This window comes from Schistocerca serialis, chromosome 7, assembly GCF_023864345.2.
Source record: "Schistocerca serialis cubense isolate TAMUIC-IGC-003099 chromosome 7, iqSchSeri2.2, whole genome shotgun sequence".
Classification (NCBI taxonomy): Eukaryota; Metazoa; Arthropoda; class Insecta; order Orthoptera; family Acrididae; genus Schistocerca; species Schistocerca serialis.
Genome location: NC_064644.1, coordinates 586,302,387 through 586,328,574, shown reverse-complemented (window position 1 = coordinate 586,328,574; position 26,188 = coordinate 586,302,387). Strand labels below are relative to the sequence as shown.

The 26,188-nt window shown below is 44.7% G+C and overlaps 1 protein-coding gene across 3 annotated transcripts in view; it reads right to left on the bottom strand.

Annotated features, from left to right (window-relative positions):
• Positions 1-26,188, bottom strand: part of LOC126412042 (phospholipid-transporting ATPase ID) — a 583,312-nt gene that overhangs the window by 537,225 nt on the left and 19,899 nt on the right. The window contains exon 1 of one of the 3 annotated variants that reach the window (XM_050081418.1): positions 7,637-9,173. The exons of 1 other annotated variant lie outside the window; for it this stretch is intronic. In XM_050081418.1, coding sequence (XP_049937375.1) covers positions 7,637-8,084 — 448 coding nt within the window. In that variant the 5' untranslated portion in view covers positions 8,085-9,173. Of the gene's footprint in view, positions 1-7,636; positions 9,174-26,188 lie in introns of those variants that run through there. One more of the 3 variants, XM_050081419.1, reaches the window with a different exon arrangement.

Sequence of the window (26,188 nt, the reverse complement as noted above, 5' to 3'; positions counted from 1 at the left end):
CAATATGAAATCGAAGGAATTCGTGAAATCAGTGGGACGTTAGCTTATAGGATGATTTAGGTTTGTCGGTAGCATTCCGGGGAAGTGCTCTGCATTTGTAAAGACGCTACTGCCCCTCTCCTAGGGCACCTTCAGTGCTTGGAGTCGTAATCCAATATTCCTGACAGGTGACGTCGGCATAAATCAGGGAGACGCAGCTATATACAGGGCGTTTGATAACTCTCTATTTTTAAACACTTATTAGTTATTTATTTACGGGCCAATTTTCTTAAAACTACTTTTGATAGGAACAGCACTCCTTGGAATTGTGTATAACATCATTTTTTTCTTTTGTTTCAGTTGGAAAATGGTGTCTGTGTTGACTGTTGAAGAATAAGCCAAAATAGACGCTCGTTATAAGGCCAGGGGATTTGTGATGCGAGTAAAAAGATGGCATCCAAACAACACTGGATGCAAAAACAGTTAAAAACTGCCATTACAAATTACTAACAACAGGGAGTGTCGCCGATGCAAGATCAGGAAGACAACCAACTTCAAAACACCCAAAAATGTTGACAGAGTCCGTGAAATGTGCACGGGGTGCCCTAGGAAATCACTGCGTCAAGGATCTCGTGAAAGTGGTCTTTCACGTTACTCAGTTGCAACGATTCTTAGGAAAGATTTCACTTTCACGCCGTGGAAGCCACGTTACGTGGAGAAACCGTTTCTGATGACTGTGACAAAAGAATAGATGGTTCAAATGGCTCTTAGCACTATGGGACTTAACTTTTCAGGTCATCAGTCCACTAGAACTTAGAACTACTTAAACCTAACAAACCTAAGGACATCACACGCATACATGCCCGAGGCAGGATTCGAACTTGCGACCGGAACGGTCGCGCGGTTCCAGACTGTAGCGCCTAGAACCGCTCGGCCAATCCGGCCGGCCAAAAGAACCGAGTTTGCAGAAATTTTCTTAGGTTGGAATGATGATTGACTTGAACTTTTTCAGAACATTCCATGTACTGATGAAGCGTTTTCCACACTGGAAGATTTGTAAACAGGTGTAAATGCCATTACTGGGAAGCCGAAAATTCACACGAATGTGTTGAAAAAGCACAGGTACGTCTGGAGGTGACAGTGTGTGTTGTATCACGTCATCCGCGAAAAAAATAAATAGTGAAAGATTCCTGGAAATGCTGCAAGATCGTGTATGACCAGTAACTTCACAGTGGAACAACCCACAGCTCCACTTCATGCAGGACGAAGAACCGGCACATTTTGCAAATAATGTCCGCGAATGGTTGCTTGATCATTTCTCAGGTGGTTGGATTCGCAGACGTAATGGATATGAGTGTCCTGCCATCAGCCCTGATTTAACACATTGCGATTTGTTTTTCTCTGGAGGTGCGATAAAGAGCAGGTTTACCGAAAAACCCACGGAACTTGGATGAACTGGAAGCCGTAATATCTGATGCATTAGCCAAAGATCCACCTAATATGTTGCAAGGAGCAGTATCGCACGTACCAGTCTGTTTAAAAAAATGCGTAGAGAATGATGAAGCTTACATGGAGGTTTAAAATGATGTCAAACAGAACGTCAAGGAGTACAGTTTATATCAAAAGTAGCCTAAGAAAATTGATTCATAAATAAAGAAATTATAACTGCTCAAAAAGATAGAGTGACTTATGAGACACCCTGCAAGAACGTGACAGAACGATGTAGCCAGTACGCAAGTGTAACAGTTACGCGCCGTTAGCATTGAACGGGAAAATTCAGCCTCTATGAAAGTGTAAAACTCGGAGAACTTCAACTGAAACCTGATGGAAACATGTAGGGAATAAGTATAATGAGCTTTCAACAGTGCTGCTCCCTCCATCTTAGTACATTTCTCATACGCATCTTGAGAATAAGAGAGATAATGGCACTTTCGTAAGCGTACAGCCTTTTTATCTTCACCCCATTTGTGAATGGAATAGAGCTGGGAGTGGTTAATACTGGTACAAGGTACAGTGACATCTGGAGTAGATATGATTTTTTCCGTGTATTTGCCCTACTACATCAGAGCAACAGCCAATGTCAATTGTCATGCAATTATGACTTTTATCAATCATAATCACACCATTTTTCACACTGCTGTAAACTATTTCGATAGGAATGTCATCTTCAGATTGCTGATCTCGCTGCATTCGAGTCCGTATGGCTCCTGAAAGGAATAGTACGCTACTGGCCATTAAAATTGCTGCACCAAGAACAAATGCAGATGATAAACGGGTATTCATTGGACAAATATATTATACTAGAACTGACATGTGATTACATTTTCACGCAATTTGGGTGCACAGATCCTGAGAAATCAGTATCCAGAACAACCACCTCAGGCCGTAATAACGGCCTTGATATGCCGGCATTGAGTCAGACGGATGGCGTGTACAGGTACAGCTGCCCATGCAGCTTCAACACGATACCACAGTTCATCAAGAGTAGTGACTGTCGTATTGTGACGAGCCAGTTGCTTGGCCACCATTGACCAGACGTTTTCAATTGGTGACATATCTCGAGAATGTACTGGCCAGTGCAGCAGTCGAACATTTTCTATATCCAGAAAGGCCCGCACATGACCTTCAACATGCGGTCGTGTATTATCCTGCTGAAATGTAGGGTTTCGCAGGGATCGAATCAAGGGTAGAGCCACAGGTCGTAAGACAACTGAAATGTAACGTCCCCTGTTGAAAGTGCCGTCAATGCGAACAAGTGGTGACCGAGACTTGTAACCAATGGCACACCATACCATCACGCCGACTGATACGCAAGTATGCCGATGACGAATACACGCTTCCTGTGGTGTCACCGCCAGACACCGCACTTGCTAGGTGGTGGTCTTTAAATCGGCCGCGTGTCGCCACTATCAGTGATTGCAGACCGAGCGCCGCCACACGGCAGGTCTAGTCTAGAGAGAATCCCTAGAGTCGCCCCAGTTGTACAACCGAATTTGCTAGCGATGGTTCACTGACAAAATACGCTCTCATTTGCCGAGACGATAGTTAGCATAGCCTTCAGCTACGTCATTTGCTACGACCTAGCAAGGCGCCATTACCAGTTACTATTGATACTGAATTATGTACCGTCAAGAGCGACGTTCAACATTAATGGATTAAAGTTAAGTATTCCAGCAGCTACGTCCGTTTTTTCTAAATTCTAATTTCCTTGTCCTGTTCCAGACCTCACGCCAGCCTGCGTGAGCTAAAACGCGTGCCTTTCGGCTTCCTCTAGTAACACGGTGTTGGCTCTCCTGCCAACCCACAACACTTCCAATGTGCTGTAACCTCCCCACCGTAATTTAAAAGAAAAAAAAAAGACAATACTTAATAGAAATGGGAGCCAAGTGTAACCTCCCCACAAAAATTTTAAAAGAAATGACAATATTATTTAGGAATGCTAATGGACATTGCTCTATGCGTAACCTGCCCACAATGAAATGTACTGACAATGGCAACAAAAATGTGAAATTCGCAATCTGACTCAAATATAAATTCTTCACAAAAAAATTAAAGTCCATTCAGTGATAAGAAAATTCAATTAAACCGAAATATCGGTCTTTGGCCCTGTGTAAAACAATCAGAATTAAAGTCTTACCTCAGAATAACTGGATGTCAAATTTCTGCTCTTATTTCTGCGCACGGCTTGGAGGAACTGCATTGCAAATAATAATCTTCCTTTTTTCTGTGAATTTACTGAAATTTTTCTTCAAAAAAAGTGGAATGAAATGGGAAGTGCAACGAAATCTTTAGTTCAATAAAAAAAATAAAATTTTTTGAAAAAATGCTTTTGAAATAAAAATTATTATTGGGGCGTTTGTAGGAAATTAATTACAATAAATAAATTTTTTACATTATCTAATGATTATATTAATTAACAGTATACCTCATTCAGCATCTTGACCAGTGTTGCCGACCGCCTACATCACACAACCGCACTGGGCTGCTACTACTGACCGACCGCTCTGCATGACGACTATTAGCGTACTGCTCTGCAACTAGACAGAGCTACAGACTCGCAACGACTACTGACAGACTCGCAACGACTGACTGACAGAGTACTGCTCTGCATAGCGACAACTAGACAGAGCTACAGACTCGCAACGACTACTGACAGACTGAGAACCGCTCGCAACACTCGCGCGGTCAAGCGCATACTCTCTGGTCACAGATGCTACAATGCCTCGCCATCGCTGCTATGTTACATACGTGTTTCAGTGCGTTCACCGCGATGTCGCCAAATACGGATGCGACCATCGTGATGCTGTAAACAGAAACTGGCTTCATCCGAAAAAAATGACGTTTTGCCATTAGTGCACCCAGGTTCGTCGTTGAGTACACCATCGCAGGCGCTCCTATCTGTGATGCAGCGTCAAGGGCAACAGCAGCCATGCTCTCCGAGCTGATAGTCCATGCTGCTGCAAACGTCGGCGAACTGTTCGTGCAGATGATTGTTGTCTTGCAAATGTCCCCATGTGTTGACTCACGGATCGAGACATGGCTGCACGATCCGTTACAGTCATCTCGACTGCTAGTGATACGAGGCCGTTGGGATCCAGCACGGCGTTCCGTATTACCCTCCCGAACCCACCGATTCTGTAATCTGCTAACAGCCATTGGATCTCGACCAACGCGAGCAGCAATGTCGCGATACGATAAACCGTAATCGCGATAGCCTACAATCCGACCTTTATCAAAGTCGGAAACGTGATGGTGCGCATTTCTCCTCCTTACACGAGGCATCACAACAACGTTTCACCATGCAACGCCGGTCAACTGCTGTTTGTGTACGAGAAATCGGCTGGAAACTTTCCTCATGTCAGCGCGTTGTAGGTGTCGCCACTGGCGCCAACCTTCTGTGAATGCTCTGAAAAGCTAATCATTTTCATATCACATCATCTTCTTCCTGTCGGTTAAATTTCGCGTCTGTAGCACGTCATCTTCGTGGTGTAGCAATTTTAATTGCCAGTAGTCTACGTGACAGTAATACGCCTTAGGTTAACGGGTTTATGAGACACCGGGGCAGATAAGGCTATTCAAAACGGAAATTTCTATTGAAAAGGGCTATACTAGCGGAAAACGTAGTGTGGTGGTGATTCATGCAAAGAGGCGTTGGTTTTGCACAGATTTTCTACCGTTGATTCTTCCCGTACAGCTACCTTGAATGCAGTAGTAATGGTCGAGGAGGAGGAGGAGGAGGAGGAGAGAACGAATACACCATGCGCGACGCAACGCGTGGAAGGTTGTGGCGCAGAGGTAATAGCAGTCTGTTCACGTTAGGTGGTCGCAAAGCCATGTGGGTGGGTGGGTGAGAGAGAGAGAGAGAGAGAGAGAGAGAGCGCAGTAATCGAACTTCCTGACTATGCCTGGACCTCGCCGTTCGTGCGAATTGCTGTTCATCAATTGGTCTATCGAGGCAGGACTCGTGATTCATCCTCCTTCTTCCGTCTGCCAATAAGCCCAACTTTCAACAGTCCATCAGTGTGTAGAAACGTTGTGGCACAACTGTACAGCGCACATGTCGACGCAAAGTAAAAGATACATTCTGGAAACAAATCGTATATAGACTGGTCTCCCGCAGTTTTCTGTCAACCTTAGGAACGTGTGGTTTTTTAAATATGCCCTTACTATCTGTCTGTTTCGTTACTCGCTGGCAGAATTACAGAAAAAATATCTATACACAATATCAAGAGACACTTTCCAGATGATTGTACAACTATTACCTATTTAACCACAAATATGTTTTCGGCTTCTTTGGAAGTCGAGTGAGAAGTCATCGTCCCAACTTCAGACATTATGACGAGTGACTCGCAGAGATACAAGTCATCCGAATACAGAGATTTTACAAAGGAAAATATTACGCTCTTTTAATTATATTTTGTTTTATTAAGAAAATTGTTACATTTAAAACGTAGACGCATAACTGAAACTTATTTCAGCAGAGAGGAAAAAGCAAATTTTGTTTGGTCCTTTAAAGTGACATCCTGTCATTTGTTTTTGTTTTTGACACTGTCCCATCATTATTGTTATTCACTTTTTAAATGTATCTATTTCAATTATAAAACTAAAAAAAAAATTAAAAATTGCAAACACTCTCATGCCAGTACCACACGTCGGACATTCAGGAGGGATAAATAGCTTCTAAGCCGACAAATAGATAGATAGATATATAGATAAATTATAAGAAAGCGGGTAGTCTTCGGGGATGGCGATCACTGAATGAGGATGATAACATGTAACGGATGTGACTGCAACAAACAAGCTGGCTAATCAGAGTCCTAACCGAAGTAAAAATATAACATTAGAAGGAAATGAAAAATGTGTGCCTGCGATATGCTTTCACCATGCTCGTCACGGTATTTCGGACAATTTGCTCTTCTTCACGAAAAAGTAATGAAAAATGAGATAGTATCACTCTCTTACAACAAACATAAAAACTTTGTTTGAACGAAAAGACATAAGCCTAGTTTCAATACTTTAGCCACGAATTTTTTTTTTTCCAAATGGGGTTAACAAACACAAATAAAAATAATCTTAAAGCAGAAGCGAGAGTCATCGAGAAATGTAGAAGTAATTTGAGGTGTGCCCCAGGGAATAATGTTAGGACCCTTGCCGTTCAACATGTGTGTTGCTGACCTTACAGACAAAATAATAGTAACCACAGATTTTTCACAGAGGGTGCAGTTATCTATAGTGAAATCTGAAAAAAAGCTGTTTAATTATTCAGTCAGATCTTGATATGGTATCAAAGTGGTGTAAAAATAGCCACTTGCTTTAAATGTTCAGAAAAGTAAAATTTCGTACCTCACAAAACGAAAAGCATGGTACCACAGGACTATAACATCAATGGGTCACAATTGGAATAGGTCAACTTTGGTGTAACAGTTTGTACGGATATGACATTGAACGATTACATAGGTTCAGTTGTATGTAAAGCAAGTGGCAGAATTCGGTTAACTAGTAGAACACTACAGAAACGCAATCAACCTACAAAGGAGATAGCTTGCAAAACACTCGCGTGACCCGGCCTAGAATGTCTTTGAAGTGTGCGGTATAGGACAGCGGATACTGAACGTGTACGGAGCAGGGCAAGACTGAAGCCAGATGCAAAGTATTCTGGTAACTTTCAACAAGAAACAGCTATATGAGATGAATCTAGGAATATACTACGACCCCCTACGTATCGCTCGCGTGTTGACCGTGAGGATTATATTAGGCTAATTAGATAACAAGCTCGCACAGAGGCGTTTAAGCAACCATTCTTCCCGCGCTCCGCTGATGAATGGAACGGGAAGAAGCCCTAATAACTGTGGGAAGTACTCTCTGCCATGCACTTCACAGCTGTTGTACGGATGTATACGTAGATGGGTATAAGTTTCTACTGTTAATCTGAGGGAATTGTGGAATAACACCGTCTTGCCCAAAGAAAAGCGAGTTTAGTAGCGTGAAAGGGAGAGGTACTGGCTGACGAAAGTAGAGACGTGGGTCTTGGTGAAAGCAACATGTCGGTAAGAGCGTAGCCTATGTACGATCGCGTCTGGGTCCGGTACACAGTTCTGGTCTGTCTGGGAGGTTCGCAGCGGCGTACGCGATGGCAGCACTAGAACATGTGACTCACCGACGGGGACGAAGCCTCGCAGGTACTCCGGGGGCGTGCTGCGGCGGTGCCTGCCCCCGCGCCACACCAGTTTGCCCAGCACGGTGAGCAGGCTCTCGCGGAGACCGCGCTCCCGCTGCCGCGCCTCCGCCTCCGCCGCCTCCGACGTCTCGGAGCCGCCCCCGCTCCGCCTCCGGCTGCGCCGTCCGCCGCAGCCTTTCCGCCTCCGCCGTCTCCGTCGGCGCCGCCTGCGGCCGCCTTCGTGATCCTCCTGGTCATCCGTATCGTCCGTGTCAGTCGTCGTTGCCGTCGGCGCGGCGGCGGCCGCCCCCGCCCCCGTGATCACCGTCGTCACCGCCGCCGCCGCCCCCACAGCCGCGGGGGCGGACGACGCGCGGCGCTCCGACACCTGGGCCGGGGGCGGCGCAGCCTCGAACACTTCCAGCTCCACGGCGTCGTCCAGATCCATCTGGTCCGCCGGAATCGATACGGCACAATAGGACTAGTATAGACACTCTACAACTGATGAAGGAAACCAAAAACACCACACACACGCGTGTGAACCGTTCGCGCGCTCGGCTCTCACACCCACGCACACGGCAGAGCTCAGGGAGGTGGCACTCCCTGGGCCACTACATGTCTGTCGGCCGCTCCGCTCTCGCTACGCACACGAGTAACGGCGACTCGCCATACGCGGGCACTTATCACACACTGACTGCAAACGGCGCTCGCGTAGGGCCCGTTAGTTATGCGGGTGGCCGCGCGCCACACGTGGCGCTGCGTGTCACTCGAATGACCGGCTCACACATGGATGCACTACGCGACGTCGCGAAACTCTGATTCGCGTCAGAAGTCACGCAGGATCGCACGCTCTCATCCCATCCCTCGTTCGGGCCTCCTTCGAACAAGCTCGGCGCTACATCGTACACTTTTATCTAACGACAGTTGTATAATGAATAACGACAGACTTAAGCAGTGGGGCAGGCGATACGGGCGCCGCTCCGCGGGACGCTACTACAACGCGAAACAATTGACGCGTGGGAGCAGCGCCAGCTACAGCACGATCGATAAAGCGAAGGAACCGCACAGTTCTCGTTTTCTTCAGAGAGATCAAATACGCACATTAACCGTAACAAATGCGAGAGAGGATAGCACGCCTATAGTATTCGCCAGTTGCCATGCGTTTACGCTTTACGCTGCAACCTCTGAATTGTAAACCGTGGCAGCCAGCTAGTACGTCTACCCTCGCATTCAGTAGTTCCGCCGTCGGCCACTTCCCAGGCGCAGCGCTGCTGTGGCCGCTATGTGGCAGCACACTCTAACGTTCGATGCTGTCGCAAATAGCAGCCGCTTAATTTGAAAAGCAGCCAGGCGGAATATCTCCGTAAATTTACAACAATGCACTAATTTCGTATCGCTGCCATAACGCACAAACAAAATTTCAACTCACCTTCTAATGACACACCTATACACAAAGCACTTTCTCGACAAAATCTTTGGGAAGAAAAAGTAGTCAAAGGTTTCACCCACGCAATACCAGGGGGGCGGGGCGGTGCGGTGCGGTGCCCACCCTGTGACAATACCGTAACCTAGTCAGGCACTTTATGGATTAAAATTTAAATGAAAAAGTACTTTATATTTTAAAATTTTAATAAAAAAGTATACATTGGTTTCATCTTTTCTTATTCCAGATTCGGTAACTATTTTAAATTTTTCAGTAAAACTTAGCCCATTAAGAAGTATATCGTGAATCAAAATTAACGAAATTTGTAAATTTTTAAATTTTTTCTTATGAATATAAAGTACCCCTCCACTCAGTGTAAACATTACGGAAAATGTTTTGTTGTTGCTAATATTGTGCTAAAAGATATTGTCAGGTTCTGTACCTTACTTATACATCGGTATCTTTTTAGAAAGCATGTTGTTAATAAAAGTTACATACATTTAGCAAAATTTGTTTTTTTATGTTTTTTTGATGATGGGCACAATGTATCCACCCCCCCCATTCCCACCCCCTTGCTATTACGCTTATGGAAAATGTCTTGGTATTGCTAGGGTTAGTCCCTGTACGTATGACGACGATGACATACCACTATTACGTTCCTTTGCAACTGTTTTGTCTTTAGCTTCATGCAACAATCTCTCATATTAGTATATTTTCTCTTTTGCGTACAGCTGCTGGAGGCTCATTATGTTTACTGCGGTGAGAAAAGTTTACTAATGCCAGGGGTTGTTTGAAGTTTTTGACATGTGCTTCATATTACGTGCCACTATGACCCACATTTAATGTTGCCGAACATGTATAGTTCATAATACGTGTACATTCATATACGCCGTTTCGGCTTGAAAGTGACCCCACAATCTAAACTGCAATTGTGGTGATTATAAATAAAATTGGCACTCAGAGCCGAAAGTGCGGTCCTTCGAAAAATTTGCGAAACTGTTAACAAGTACTTGTGTCTGTGAAAACAATGATTTCGCTCTTAGCATAAAAAAGTACTCACTGCTGCTAGTAACCACTTTTATTTATTTATCTTGATCTCGTCGCTCTTAAAGGCATTACTTGCCATTCTAATTACTACGTTATGCCATCTTACATGTAATGTGACTTTTCGCACCTGAGCTGTTGCCATCGTTCTAGTAATTTCAATATAACGCAAATACTCATTAATCTATTGTTATGGAAGTTTCTTACTTTTCAGTTATTGGGAAATATAAAAACAACACATTTAAAAAATTTCTGTGACATTTTATAGTGTAGTTACGACCGAAATGGAGGTTTCTCTGAACCACTTAAACCAAATTCAGTGATGTTTCCTTTAGAAAGCCACGTCCGCTTACCTATCCCACAAGTCGACACACGTGTTCCATCTCAAATGACTTGTCGTTCACGGGATATGAAATTCAAATTGTCTTTACGTTGTATGCAAACGGTGGTGAGCAAATACAAATTTCACAGCATAGTGTCACTCGATATGCATATCTACCCACCACCAATTTGGCAATAACGATTATATTTTAAGCAAGTTCTCCGTGATGTTTTCAGCACGCGACTGCCAGAGTTAGGAGCAATACTAAAGAATCGATCACAGTGAAAAGCAGATCACACAAGATTTTTGTAAGCTGTTCCTTTGTTGTGAATAGCATGGGTCCAGTATTCTTCCAGTGAGTGTCGGCCTGGCATCTGCTTCGACTAGTTTTATGTGGTCATTCGAATTTAGGCCGCAACGTGTGTATACTCTCAGATATTGTACGGCTCTTAGTGTTTCAGTGATTTACCGTAAAGGCGTAGTTGATCAATAATAAGTCTTTCTGTCAACATATGCGCTACGCGATACACTTAAATATAAAATGGTAGGGGTGTGTGTTGTTCCTACGAACATATGATGTTTCTTGGTCGGTGTTGCAATCTACAGGGTGAAAAAAAGTATTTAAAACGACAAACTCTGGGAGGTTGTAGGGGACATTAAAACAAATATTTTTCCCTAATGTCATTTTTTCCTATGAGGAGTATTTAAACCGGTAGAGGAAGATTTCTCTGGCGGCAAATTAATTAAACCAACAAACACTTTTCCATTTTCTTATGACCAAGAGACAACACATTAACACAACCCAATTTCAGTTACAGTATATTTTCAAAAATGCCTCCATTGACACTTAAAGGTTATACCGTTGGATCATGTTCTGTCTGACACAGGCAAAAACCCCTATGCCTGCTGCTGCTACTTTCCGGGCAACCAGATCCCCTTCTGATGCAACAGGGGTTGCGAAACAAGGTTGCGCATCTCTTCCCACACAAAAAAGTCCAGAGGGGATCGAGCAGGCGACCACCTCTGCCAATCCACGTTCCTGGGAACCGTCGGTCCAGGAATCGACGCACACGACGACTGAAATGTGCCTGCGCCCCGTCATGCGTTGTCTTTTAGGGAGCGGGACGTCTTCCAGCAATTCTGGCAATGCTCTGGCGAGAAAATTGTGCCTGCCATTTAATGGCCTAGGTTGCAGATACGGTACAATTAAACAGTCCCCAACAACACCGAGCCACACATTAACGAAGAACCGCTCTTGATGAGCGCTAGTAACTGTGGCATGTGGGTTATCCTCACTCCAAACATGCGAATTGTGCATGTTGAAGACTCCATCACGCCCGAACGTTGCTTAATCGGTAAACAACAAAGAGGATGGTTCAAATGGTTCAAATGGCTCTGAGCACTAAGTGACTTAACTGCTGAGGTCATCAGTCCCCTAGAACTTAGAACTACTTAAACCTAACTAACCTAAGGACATCACACATATCCATGCCCGAGGCAGGATTCGAACCTGCGACCGTAGTGGTTGCGCGGTTCCAGACTATAGCGTCTAGAACGGCTCGGCCACTCCGGCCGGCCAACAAAGAGGATGGAAATGTAGGATGCATTTCACACTGTTCCAGGTACCACTGCGAGAACTGTACTCTGGGTGGATAATCCACTGAATCCACGTTGCGGACACGCTGTAAGTGAAATGGACGTAACAATTGCTTCTTCAATAAAATTCTTCAGGGTATCAGACCGCATTGTCATAATTTTAAAATGCGCCAACGTTTCGGCCAGCGTTGCAGCTAGCCTTCATCAGGGCCTTACGTTAACTGCTAAATGAACACACTTGGATTCCTTAAATAGCTGCACGAGAAAACCGTGTCGTTACTTGATTGGCTGTACTAGGAGGAGGAGGAGGGGTGAAAGGTATGCTTTATTGGTGTGTCCTTTATTATCTGTTATTGGCTGAAATAGCTGTTTTCTATTGGTCTTTATATTAATCCACCCCATTGGAGGAGACGGACGAATAGCGAACAGGTGATGGCTGTGACGTCACACTGTTTCCATGCTGTCCAGAAGCCGGCTGCGGCGTGCCATTGCTTTGTGTGCTCGCGACCACTACTGTGGCTCTCCGCCTGTCCGCATGGGCCGCCTCGGCTCTGCCGCCGCTCCGTAGCCCTGCTATTGCAGGCAGCCAAGACCTCGGAAGCTTGTACCCGTCCTCTCTATTCATGTTGGCGGGTCTTTTGGCTATTTCTATCGCCTCTCTAATCTTTCTTTTGAAAGTGAGAAGCTGTTTCGCCAGGACGCGGGCTTCTTGAAAAAATATTGGTTTCCCGCACTCGTCTCGGTGTTCCGCCACTGCTGACTTAGTGTGTTGTTTCAGGCGGATATATCTTTCATGTTCCGAGAGCCTAATGCTGATCGGACGTCCCGTCTCACCTATGTAAACTAATCCACACGCACAACCAATTTCATACACGCCAGCTGTGTGTAGTTTGTCAACTGCATCCTTGGTAGAACCGAGCATGTCTGATATTTTGTTTCTGCTTCGGAAAATTGGTCTGATGTCGGCTTTTCGTAGTATTTTGCCAATACGTTCTGTGACCCCTTGTACATATGGTAACACAGCAATGCTCTGTGCCTCCTTCTCCTCTTCCCTATTAGTCTTCTCCCTTGTCGACATGGTGCTGTCTATCATCTGCTTCCCATAGCCATTAGTTCCGAAGATGGACCTGAGGTGTTCAAGTTCTGTCTTCAGATGTTCTTCGTCGCTTATCCTGTACGCTCTCTTCGTTAGCGTGTGCAGGGCGGACTTCTTCTGCGTGGGGTGATGGTGGGAGGAGGCGTGAAGGTACCTGTCCGTATTGGTTGGTTTCCTGTACACTTTGTGGCCAAGTTTGCCATCAGGTTTTCGATAAACTTCCACGTCGAGAAAAGGCAGCACCCCATCCTTCTCTGTTTCCATTGTAAACTGGATTTTTCTATGCTGTTGGTTAAGGTGCTTGTGGAAGTTCTGTAACTCCTCTTCTCCGTGCGGCCAGATGACGAAAGTATCATCGACATAGCGAAGCCAACAATTTGGACGTAATGGTGCGGACTGACGACCACCTATTTCAGGTGGAGAGGTCAATTTTATGAACAAACTGACGGTGTAGCTATGGGCTCACCCCTATCGCCTATCGCAGCAGAAATTTTCATGGAGGCATTTGAGGAAACAGGCCTCCAGTCCGTACCATTACGTCCAAATTGTTGGCTTCGCTATGTCGATGATACTTTCGTCATCTGGCCCCACGGAGAAGAGGAGTTACAGAACTTCCACAAGCACCTTAACCAACAGCATAGAAAAATCCAGTTTACAATGGAAACAGAGAAGAATGGGGTGCTGCCTTTTCTCAACGTGGAAGTTTATCGAAAACCTGATGGCAAACTTGGCCACAAAGTGTACAGGAAACCAACCAATACGGACAGGTACCTTCACGCCTCCTCCCACCATCACCCCACGCAGAAGAAGTCCGCCCTGCACACGCTAACGAAGAGAGCGTACAGGATAAGCGACGAAGAACATCTGAAGACAGAACTTGAACACCTCAGGTCCATCTTCGGAACTAATGGCTATGGGAAGCAGATGATAGACAGCACCATGTCGACAAGGGAGAAGACTAATAGGGAAGAGGAGAAGGAGGCACAGAGCATTGCTGTGTTACCATATGTACAAGGGGTCACCGAACGTATTGGCAAAATACTACGAAAAGCCGACATCAGACCAATTTTCCGAAGCAGAAACAAAATATCAGACATGCTCGGTTCTACCAAGGATGCAGTTGACAAACTACACACAGCTGGCGTGTATGAAATTGGTTGTGCGTGTGGATTAGTTTACATAGGTGAGACGGGACGTCCGATCAGCATTAGGCTCTCGGAACATGAAAGATATATCCGCCTGAAACAACACACTAAGTCAGCAGTGGCGGAACACCGAGACGAGTGCGGGAAACCAATATTTTTTCAAGAAGCCCGCGTCCTGGCGAAACAGCTTCTCACTTTCAAAAGAAAGATTAGAGAGGCGATAGAAATAGCCAAAAGACCCGCCAACATGAATAGAGAGGACGGGTACAAGCTTCCGAGGTCTTGGCTGCCTGCAATAGCAGGGCTACGGAGCGGCGGCAGAGCCGAGGCGGCCCATGCGGACAGGCGGAGAGCCACAGTAGTGGTCGCGAGCACACAAAGCAATGGCACGCCGCAGCCGGCTTCTGGACAGCATGGAAACAGTGTGACGTCACAGCCATCACCTGTTCGCTATTCGTCCGTCTCCTCCAATGGGGTGGATTAATATAAAGACCAATAGAAAACAGCTATTTCAGCCAATAACAGATAATAAAGGACACACCAATAAAGCATACCTTTCACCCCTCCTCCTCCTCCTAGTACAGCCAATCAAGTAACGACACGGTTTTCTCGTGCAGCTATTTAAGGAATCCAAGTGTGTTCATTTAGCAGTTAACGTAAGGCCCTGATGAAGGCTAGCTGCAACGCTGGCCGAAACGTTGGCGCATTTTAAAATTATGACGATGCGGTCTGATACCCTGAAGAATTTTATTGAAGAAGACAACGGCCGCGGAAGCCTACGCTTACATGTAACAATTGCTCTTACAGGACTGTTCTTACATTCGTCTGATTCGTCCCCATGTTACGTGCAATTGCACGAGTGCTGCTTGAAGGATCCCGCTCCACATGCTGCAAGACAGTTTCCTCAAATTGCACCGTTCTTACCGTACGATGGCGTCCCTGTCCAGGTAATCTGCTAAATAACTGCTGGCCGCGGTGGCCGAGCGGTTCTAGGCGCTCAGTCCGCAACCGCGCGACTGCTACGGTCGCAGGTTCGAATCCTGCCTCGGGCATGGATGTAGTGATGTCCTTAGGTTAGTTAGGTTTAAGTAGTTCTAAGTTCTAGGGGACTGATGACCACAGATGTTAAGTCCCATAGTGCTCAGAGCCATTTGAACCATTTTTTTTCTGCTAAATAACACGGTCTCTCGCAGACGTTGGTACATAGCAGCAAAGGCTGTATGATGCGGGATACGGCGATTAGGATATTGTTGTTGATAAACGCGCTGTGCAGCTCGTCCGTTGTGGTGCGCTGCGTAGTACGCACCAACCATATCAGTGAACCCACTCCAGGTGTATCGCTCCATTAGTAAACAGAGACAATGCACTACTACACTGGTGGACAGCAGTTGCCTACAACTGAAGAGCGTAATACGGCCTCTAACAACTGAAGAGCGTAATACGGCCTCCAACGGTTTAAATAATCCTCAAAGGAAAAAATTACATTAGGGAAAAATATTTGTTTTGATGTCCCTTACAACCTGCCACAGTTTGTCGGTTTAAATAGTTTTCACCCCGTAGAGACCGATTTCGGAATCACAAGAAGGGTTGCGGTCTAGACAGCCTACTGCCATAAGCAGTTTCTTGCATTTTCTACTGTTTCTGTTGTTGTGAGACATGACGTTGTTTTTGTGCAGTATTTATAAATGATTTGAGTTCTTCATATTCTCTACGAAGGAGTTACGCAAACTGGGTATTTATACATTTATCGAAGGAAAATGTAAACTGTTAAATCTTGGCGGCGTATGGACGAATGTGTGACGCTGCAGCGCAATTTCACCGCACAGCTGGCAAGGATACACTATGTGGTCAAAAGTATCCGGACACCTGGCTGAAAATACTTACAAGTTCGTGGCGCCCTCCACCGGTAATGTTGGAATTCAATATGGTGTTCGCCCACCCTTAGCCTTGACGACAACTTCCACTCTCGCAAGGATACGTTCAATCAGGCGCTGGAAGGCTTCTTGGGCAATGGCAGCCCATTCTTCACGGAGTGCTGCACTGAGGAGAGGTATCGGTGTCGGTCGGTGAGGCCTGGCACGAAGTCGGCGTTCCAAAACATCCCAAAGGTGTTCTATACGATTCAGTTGAGGACTCTGTGCAGGGCAGTCCATTATTATCGTGTAACCACTCTGCCACAGGTCGTGCATTATGAACAGCTGCTCGATGGTGTTGAGAAATGCAATCGCCATCTCCGAATTGCTCTTCAACAGTGAGAAGCAAGAAGATGCTTAAAACATCAATGTAGGCTTGTGCTGTGATAGCGCTACGTAAAACAACAAGGGGTGCAAGCGCCCTCCATGAAAACACGACCACACCATAACACCACTGTTGGTACTACACTCGCTGGCAGGTGGCGTTCACCAGGCATTCGCCATACCCACAGCGTTCCATCGGACCGCATCATTGTATTCGTGTGATTCGTCACTCCACAGAACGTTTTTCCACTGTTCAGTCGTCCAATGTTTTGGCTGCTTACGCCAAGCGAGGCGTCGTTTGTCGTTTACCGGAGTATAATAATAATGTCGTGTGGCTAGGGCCTCCTGTCGGGCCGGCCAGAGTGGCCGAGCGGTTCTAGGCGCTACAGTCTGGAACCGCGTGACCGCTACGGTCGCACGTTCGAATCCTGCCTCGGGCATGGGTGTGTGTGATGTCCTTAGGTTAGTTAGGTTTAATTAGTTCTAAGTTCTGGGGAACTGATGACCTCAGAAGTTAAGTCCCAGTGCTCAGAGCCATTTTGAACCTCCCGTCGGGTAGACCGTTCGCCGGGTGCAAGTCTTTCGATTTTACGTGACGTCGGCGACTTGTGCGTCGATGGGGATGAAATGATGATGATTAGGAAAACACAACACCCGGTCCTGAGCGGAGAAAATCTCCGACCCAGCCGGGAATCAAACCCGAGCCCGTAGGATTGACATGTTGTCGCACTGACCACTCAGCTACCGGGGACGGACGTTTACCGGAGTGATGCATGGCTTATGAGCAGCCGCTGGACCATGTAATCAAAGTTTTCTGACCTCCCGCCTAACTGTCATAGTAGTTGCAGTGGATCGATGCATTCTGAGTGATGGTCTGGATAAATGTCTAATAAATGTCTACCTGTTACACATTACGACCCTCTTCAACTGTCCGCGGTCTCTGACAATTAACAGAAGAGGTCGGCCTCTGCGCTCTCGTGTTGTCTGTGTCTCTTCACGTTTCCACTTCACTATCACATCGGATGCAGTGGGCTTAGGGATGTTTAGGAGTGTAGAAATCTCGCGTACAGACGTATGACACAAGTGTCACTCAATCACCTGACCATGTTCGAAGTCCGTGAGTTCCGCGGAGCGCTCCATTCCGCTCTCTGACGATGTCTAATGACTACTGAGGTCGCCGACATGGAGTACCTGGCAATAGGTGGCAGCACAATGCACTTAATATGAAAAACGTATGTCTTTGGTGGTGTCCGGATACTTTTGATCACATAGTGCAGTAAGCAGGAGGTATGTCGATACCAGGGCATAAGGACTTTGCGAATTTCATTCCGTGTACTCAATAGGACAGTAACTATGCCTTGCAGGCAGGAGCGGTAACAATATACGAAGATGTCAGCATTTGAGAGGACGTGTAACTGAGCTCAAAGAGGCCGCGAATAGCTCGACATCTAAACAGAAACGATGCCACTATTCGGCGGTGTTGTCAGGAAAGGGTGAACCATGGCCGAACGCAGAGTCAAGAAGGAAGGGGTCTACCTAGAGAGACGACGGACTAGAAGGCCGACAGTAGCCAGAGAGACATTCAGAGTCCCAGATTCATCGTTATCATCGATCCGATGTGTAACCGGTGCTTTAATGACCACAAGGACTTGTGCCGACTACCCCCGTAAACCAATAAGCCCGTTTGCAATCGTGTCGAGTGCATTCGGCTTGTAACCTCATTAACTGGAGTACAGTCCCGCTTCGAAAAGAGGCCGATGACCAGGGAAGACGTGTGTGGAGACGCCCCAAACAGCGGTGGGACACCAAAGCGACTGTCGGCCGCTGTACACACCCACGGAGTCGTGGTCTGTAGTGCGATTTCATTTCATAGCAGGACCGCTTTGGCTATCTTCCGCGCCACCCTTTCAGTACAGCGATGCGTTGACGATATTCTACGCCCCGTTTTGTTGCCCTTTCTGAGAGACCACACTGGACTTTCATTTCAGCAAGATAATGCCCGTCCGCACGCGGCGAGAGTATCTACCGCTTGTCTTCGTGCTTCGCTTCCCAAACCCTACGTCCACCAGCAAGGTCGCCGGATCTCTCCCCAACTGAGAATGTCTGGAGCATTATGGGCGGTGCTCTCCAACCAGCTCAGGATTTTGACGACGTGACAGCTAGTTGGACAGTGTTTGGTACGATATCCCTCAGGACGACATCAAAAACTTTGTCAATCAGTGCAACGCCGAATGACCAACGCTTTACTGACTTCCTTAATTTGTGAAGCTTTTGATTTGAATAAATAATCCAGTTTTTTCTGAAACTGTAATCATTTGACTGTACATGTACATCACATTTGCGGATTTCCGTCCCGTTGGTATAATTCCATCGTGGTGCATCGTTGTTTTTGTCTCAGAGTGTATAATTTATTGAAGATATTTGGGAGATACTGATAATCCTTCACGTACAGAATTGTATGATGCGTAAATTGCTACAATTTTTTTAAACAATTAGTTACGTAACGTGTGAACTGTTCAGCCATACTTCGTGGGTGGAGCAACGTCTTACACCTCGTAAGAGGAGAAGGGATTCTACCACGGAACACGTGATATTTGCAAATGAACAGAGTTTCTTTAAAGGTTTGGCAATGGAAGTGGTCTTGAAAATATAAACGTGTGCTAAATTCAAATATCTTCTGTTTGAACCTGCATTCAACTTGTAACTGGTTTTTATAACACTTCGACTTCATCTGATTTCACTTACGAGTTATTGGTATGTAGCAGAGTATTTAATTAACAGAGAAATTATTAAGTACAGTACTGTCAAGATTTTCACGAATTCTACATTTTTAAATATTAATACGAGGGTAATCCCAAAAGTAAGGTCTCCTATCTTTTTATAAGGACAGAACTCTGTGTGGCAGTTGGTGAACTGTTATGAAGAGTGCTTCACGCGCTGTTTGTAAACATGCGCACGTCATGCTGAGGCGCTCAGTCTTGGCTCCGCAGCCGTTGAGAATGGAGCTCCCGTTGAATGTTACCGCCAACTGCGAATTGCGCGCAGTTATTCGGTTTTTGAACGCAAAGGGCACTGCGCCGATTGAAATCCATCGCCAATTGACGGAAGTGTATGGTGAGTCGTACATGGATGTCAAAAATGTTCGTAAGTGGTGTAGAGAGTTTGCACCTGGTCGGACCGAAATTCACGACGAACAAAGGAGCGGGAGACCGTCAATTTTTGAGGAGACAGTGTAGAAGGTTGAGCAAATCATGTGTGAAGACCGGCGGATCACCCTGGGTGATCTCTGCACGTTGGTTCCTGAGGTCTCCCGAAGCACCGCTCACAGAATTTTAACGGAAACATTGAACTACCGAAAGGTGTGCGCGAGATGGGTGCCACGCATGCTGAGTACAACATGCGGCAACGAGTTGATGATTACCGCGCATTTCTTCACCGCCTTGCAGCCGAACAGGACAACTTTCTGGACTCAATTGTCACTGGTGACGAAACCTAGGCATACCACTTTACACCTGAGACCAAGCAACACTCACGCCAGTTCATAACTTTCTGAACAGCACGGCGGCGAGCTGGTATGAAATTGGCACACAAAAAGTGCCACAGCGTCTACAAAAATGCATCGACAGAAACGGTGATTATGTCGAAAAGTAGCTAAATGTTCAAGCTGTAAACTGATGTAAACCATTCTAGAAATAAACGGGTCTATGTATTTACAAAAAAATAGGAGACCTTACTTTTGGGATTACCCTCGTAGAATTTACTGTCTCAGGTACATGTACTTTTTAATATTTTTTCGCATTTGGAAGAAAACCAGATGTTTCCGGAATGCTTTTTACAATTTCCGAAAAAGACAGCAGCACACAAAATGCCGATGATATCATTTAAATATGTAATAAGAAATATATTTAACTTGAATTACAGGGCTGGCTAGAGGCGAAAGCTGAAAGGTTTATCGACATACAGGAGTCTCCCATACCGGGCACATTACGTTATTGTGTATGGTTATGCCCAACCACGACATGGTTAACCACATTCAGAGCGAATAGCTGAGTATTCCGGAAGTTGGGGAGATGTTGCGGCCGAAGCAGGTGCTTCAAAGAAGGTACAGAACTGCAAGTACGATAGGAACGACCCGAACCAATTACGTCTCTCTGTTCACACAACGACGCAGCAGGTAAGGTGTCAGTTTTCTTGGTTCACTTTCATTACTTGGAAACGGTTTGACTCGCAGAACTTGTAGTGGTTCTATCGTGTTGCATAAATGTATTTGCTTTGTTTTAATGAACTTTCTATGTTATTTCCTTTTCCTTTGCTTCAGCTGTTACCAAAACGAACCATATCATTATCATTAGTTTTAAATAACTTTAGTACTCCATATGGGTGCATTTGATCACACATATTTATGAAGTTACAAGTGTAGGGCATTGAAACATTTTACAGGTATTTAAATATTTTTTCTTTCAGTTACATGCAAACACAAAAAGATAGCCCCCAAAATCTAATTTCACAACTAGAAATTTTCGAAACAAATATGAAAGCTGGTAAAGATCATGCCTGGGGAAATTTTGCCTATACCTCAGGTTACAGTTGAGTCTGAAATTTACCTCCGATAAGGAGGTAAAAATTTGTACCATGCCATAGACTTGAACCTGGAGCTCACGTTTACAAGGCAGACACACTAGTAACTACACCAACGTAGCATTGCGGCTATTACAGCTACACGGACTAGTCCAATGCCCCCCTAACGCAAACTTCAACTCACACCTTCAGTCCATTTTTCCGTTCTGAAATCGTCAGTACTGCCGAGGCTCCACGACATTAGAATAGCACCACAGCTTTGTACGGAATGAGGAAATCCTGCCTGTACCTCAGATGTAAGTAATCTATTGATAGCCGTGGAACGGATTATAAAGTTATGTTGTGTTCACATAGTCTGATTGTTGAGTGCTCTGAAACCAGTGTTGAATGCTCTCCATTACCCTGACTGTATTACAGAAAAGACATTTACAAAACACAACAGGACATTACCACTACAAGAATGTTGAAGTGAACATCGTGGATGACGTTCAATGTAAACTGCATGACTGGGTCCACGCCAGGGTAGGAAGAAACGTCTCAAAACATCACAGAACCACCTCCGGACTGAACTACAACCAACGGATGTGAAAAACCAACCCTTTAAATCCGATAACGGTATTTTAGTTCTGAATACCCGGTATTTTTCAGTATTTGTTTGGCATCCGTTATAACAAGTGTTTTTTTTTTATTTTTCACTAATACGCGAGACATCAATTTTTAGAAAAAAAGGCGTAATTTTTACTCGTAAAACTTGTATTGGTTTGAAATATTGTGTTACTATAAAATGGCAATCAATACTATTTTCATAACGATGCCGACAGAAATGAGTAGCAAACACATGGGATAAGAATTGGTACTGCATTGTTGAGACAATAATGTCATTGTTGGCGTGTGTCATGGGTTAAGGCACGAGTGTAGCTGCAGTGGGAAAGACCTGCCTCTATCTGGTCTATACGATAGGTTCTCGCTGCCATCTCCAGACATCTATTGTATTGCGGACTGGCACCGACCCTTGTCTGGAAATATAGCAGTGAAATACAGCGCTTCATTTCCCTTAAAAGATTAAAGAGATATCTGTCATTTATACGAAATAATAAAGGAGAAAGGAAATTTGGCAACAGTAATAAATTAAAAACTTAACAATTCATTCATGGCATACAATAAAAATACGAGGGCGAATCAAATGAAAACCTTAAATATTTTTTAAATATTATTTATTGTGAGGGAGTGGTACAAAGCAGTATCACTTTTCAACATAATCTCCCCCATGCTCTATGCAAGTCTTCCAGCTCTTACAAAGTGCATTAATTCCTTTAGAAAAAAATTCTTTTGCTAGTCCGTGCAACCACTCATGCACCGCGTGGCGTATGTCTTCATCATAATCGAACTTCTTTCCTCCCATTGCGTCTTTAGGTGGTCCAGACATACGGAAATCACTTGGGGCAAGGTCTGGTGAGTATGGTGAATGAGGAAGACACTCAAAATGCAGGTCTGCGATTGTTGCAACTGTTGAACGGGCAGTGTGCGGCCTTGCATTGTCATGTTGCAAAAGGACACCTGCTGACAGCAATCCGCGTCGCTTTGATTTGATTGCAGGCCGCAGATGATTTTTTAGGAGCTCTGTATATGATGCACTGGTGACGGTGGTCCCTCTAGGCATGTAATGCTCCAAAATGACGTCTTTTTCGTACCATAAGAGAGTCAGCATAACCTTCCCTGCTGATGGTTCTGTTCGAAATTTCTTTGGTTTTGGTGATGAGGAATAGCGCCATTCCTTGCTCGCTCTCTTCGTTTACGGTTGGTGGAAGTGAACCTAGGTTTCGTCCCCAGTAACGATTCTTGCAAGTCAGCCATCACCTTCTCGTTCAAAGCGCCGAAGAAGCTCTTCACAAGCACCAACACGTCGTTCTCTCATTTCAGGAGTCAGCTGCCGTGGCACCCATCTTGCAGACACTTTGTGGAACTGGAGCACATCATGCACAATGTTGTGTGCTGACCCATGACTAATCTGTAAACATGCTGCTATGTCATTCAGTGTCACTCGGCGGTTTTCCTTCACTGTGGCTTCAACTGCTGCAATGTTCTGTCGAGCCACAACTCGTTGTGCCTGACCTGGACGAGGAGCATCTGCCACTGAAGTCACACCATTTGCGAACTTCCTACTCGACTCGTAGACTTGCTGCTGTGACAAACATGCATCACCGTACTGAACCTTCATTCGTCGATCAATTTCTGTAGGTTTCACACCTTCACTACGCAAAAACCGAATAACAGAACGCTGTTCTTCCCTGGTGCAAGTCGCAAGTGGGGCAGCCATCTTCAAACTAGACTTGGCCACTGTTTCTATGTTTCGATACAGTGTATCGATACGTGGAACTGTTTCAGTGTTTCGGAACGGCTGTGGTTCACTGTTTCGAAACAGTGGTGTTTCATTCCGCCCCTGTCTCGGATATCCGGCCCAGATTCGATCTCGAGCCAGACACAGAAACTGTATCGTTGTTTCAAAATAAAGCTGTTTCAGTCAACCTGTGCTTGGAACGGACTGATTGTATCGAAACAGTGATGTTTCATTCCGCTCTGTGTCGGACGAGATTCGGGCTCGGCACAGGTACTGAAACACAACATACCACTTCGTGAAACACTTTCAAGAGTGTCGAAATCGTTTTGACAAGCAATAGCATGAAGCTTAAGATATCCGAAAATAAAGCTTCGTTTCTAGATGACTGTCCTATTCCGAAATGGCGTAATATTTGCTTTATAACATTAACCAAACAATTAAACAACGCATACTATTCATATTCAAAATAATAAATATGTGAAAATCATTCAGTTAAATTACACTTTTTTTTATAACATACATTTCTCTGTTCAAGTACAGTAATCATATTAAGAAACGCAAGTAAGCCTAGAACATTTTGAATTAAAAAAAGGCGTAGAGTGACAGTTATTATACATATACATAAATTTAATGTAGGTATAATTGCAAGCAATCTGTTTGACATATCACTGATAGTGTAATGGTGAATGGGAAGGGCTGGGAAGCATGGTGAATTTATAGTTACAGTTCGAAACACCTTGAAAGACAAAAATTTTTCTGTTATATTTTGTTATTTATTCGAATTATTTGGCATTATTTGTGAGTCTATAGTCACTGTGCCTATTATCCACAATGATTCCCTTTGTGTGCATGGAAATTAGCAGGATGGGTATATTAACCATACTAACGGAATGTGGGAATCCCAGTAGCATATCCGTTGTTTCTGCAGTTTGCTCCCACCTCCAGTTCCGCTCGTTGTGGTTCTTCTGTCTTCAGCTATGGCGGTCCTCAGCCAATTGAAATGTATGAAAGTCACACGACACGAAAGCAGCGCATTTGCTTCAGGAAATACGAAACTGCCAAGACGCCTAAGTGATAGTTTCATACTTTCTGCGATATGATTAGCGTTCTCGCACCTCATTTATGTTTATATGGACATACTTATACAGTAGACATTCAAGATGATAAAATGTGTAGGTTTATTAAATTAGAAACCACAAACTGTTTCACTGTTTCGAAACAGCGTATCGAAACATTACATTGTACTGTTTCATTTGTTTCGAAACAGTTACGTGTTTCAGTTTGCCCATCTCTACTTCATACTGATACTGCGACGGTATGTGTGCATCTGCATTATGCTGCCACCTACAGGCCATTCTGCACGCTGTTTGTAGCACGCTCACCAACTTACAGAATTTCGATTTGTTATTACAAATTGAAGAGCACCTGAACGAAATGGACAGTGTCTTGAAAGGAGGATATAAGATGAACACCAACAAAAGCAAAACGAGGATAATGGAATGTAGTCGAATTAATCGGGAACTAGATTAGGAAATGAGACGCTTAAATTAGTAAATGAGTTTTGCTATTTGGGGAGCAAAATAACTGATAATGGTCGAAGTAGAGAGGATATAAAAGGTAGACTGGCAATGGCAAGGAAAGTGTTTCTGAAGAAGAGAAATTTGTTGACATCGATTATAGATTTAAGTGTCAGGAAGTCGTTTCTGAAAGTATTTGTATGGAGTGTAGCCATGTATGGAACGTGGACGATAAATAGTTTAGACAAGAAGAGAATAGAAGCTTTCGAAATGTTGTGCTACAGAAGAATGCTGAAGATTAGATGGGTAGATCACATAACTAATGAGGAGGTATTGAATAGAATTGGGGTGAAGAGAAATTTGTGGCACAACTTGACTAGAAGAAGGGATCGCTTGGTAGGACATATTTTGAGGCATCAAGTATTGGAGGGCAGCTTGGGGGGTAAAAATCGTAGAGGGAGACCAAGAGATGAATACACTAAACAGATTCAGAAGGATGTAGGTTGCAGTAGGTACTGGGAGATGAAAAAGCTTGCCCAGGATAGAGTAGCATGCAGAGCTGCATCAAACCAGTCTCTGGACTGAAGACCACAACAACATTACAAATTTAAGCTTTTCATTTGACTCACCCTCGTAGAAACTAGCAGCTCCACTGTGTGTGTCTATATAACATGCCTTTATCTGCTTGTAGCCCATGGAAACGGACAAATACACACGGGCAGTTTTTTTCAACCTCAGTTTTCAGGCTTCAGCACTGAATATTCGTAATGCCCAAATAATGGTATAACCCCCGATTACAACATGATGTTTGAGCAGAGTTTTAAAATATTAGAACAACGGGAGAATGCTGGCAATTTTTGTAGTATTCAACCATTTATCACTTTTTGCTGAAAGGCAGCAAACGCTTTTGTTTTTGCCTGTTTAATTTAATGTTTGGCTCTAGGTATCTCCATAACTGAGGGAGTAAAATTTTTTTTCAATCTTTGATAGATTTCTACGTCTATTGCAGGAAATAACAGCAATAAGAAACCGAAAATCGGTTATTTCAGAAACCAGTTGTATTGAGCGGTTATAACAGCCGGGTTAAACTGGCGTGGAAGAAAACTGATATAACCGAAAACCAGTTGCTTCGGTCATAACAGCCATCCCTGTAGACCCTCTACATATCGTGAGTAGAACACGCCTCTGCGCCGTTTGTGCATCCCACGGCTTGCAACATTTAAATGAGACAAAACCGCGACCGGTCACATCACACC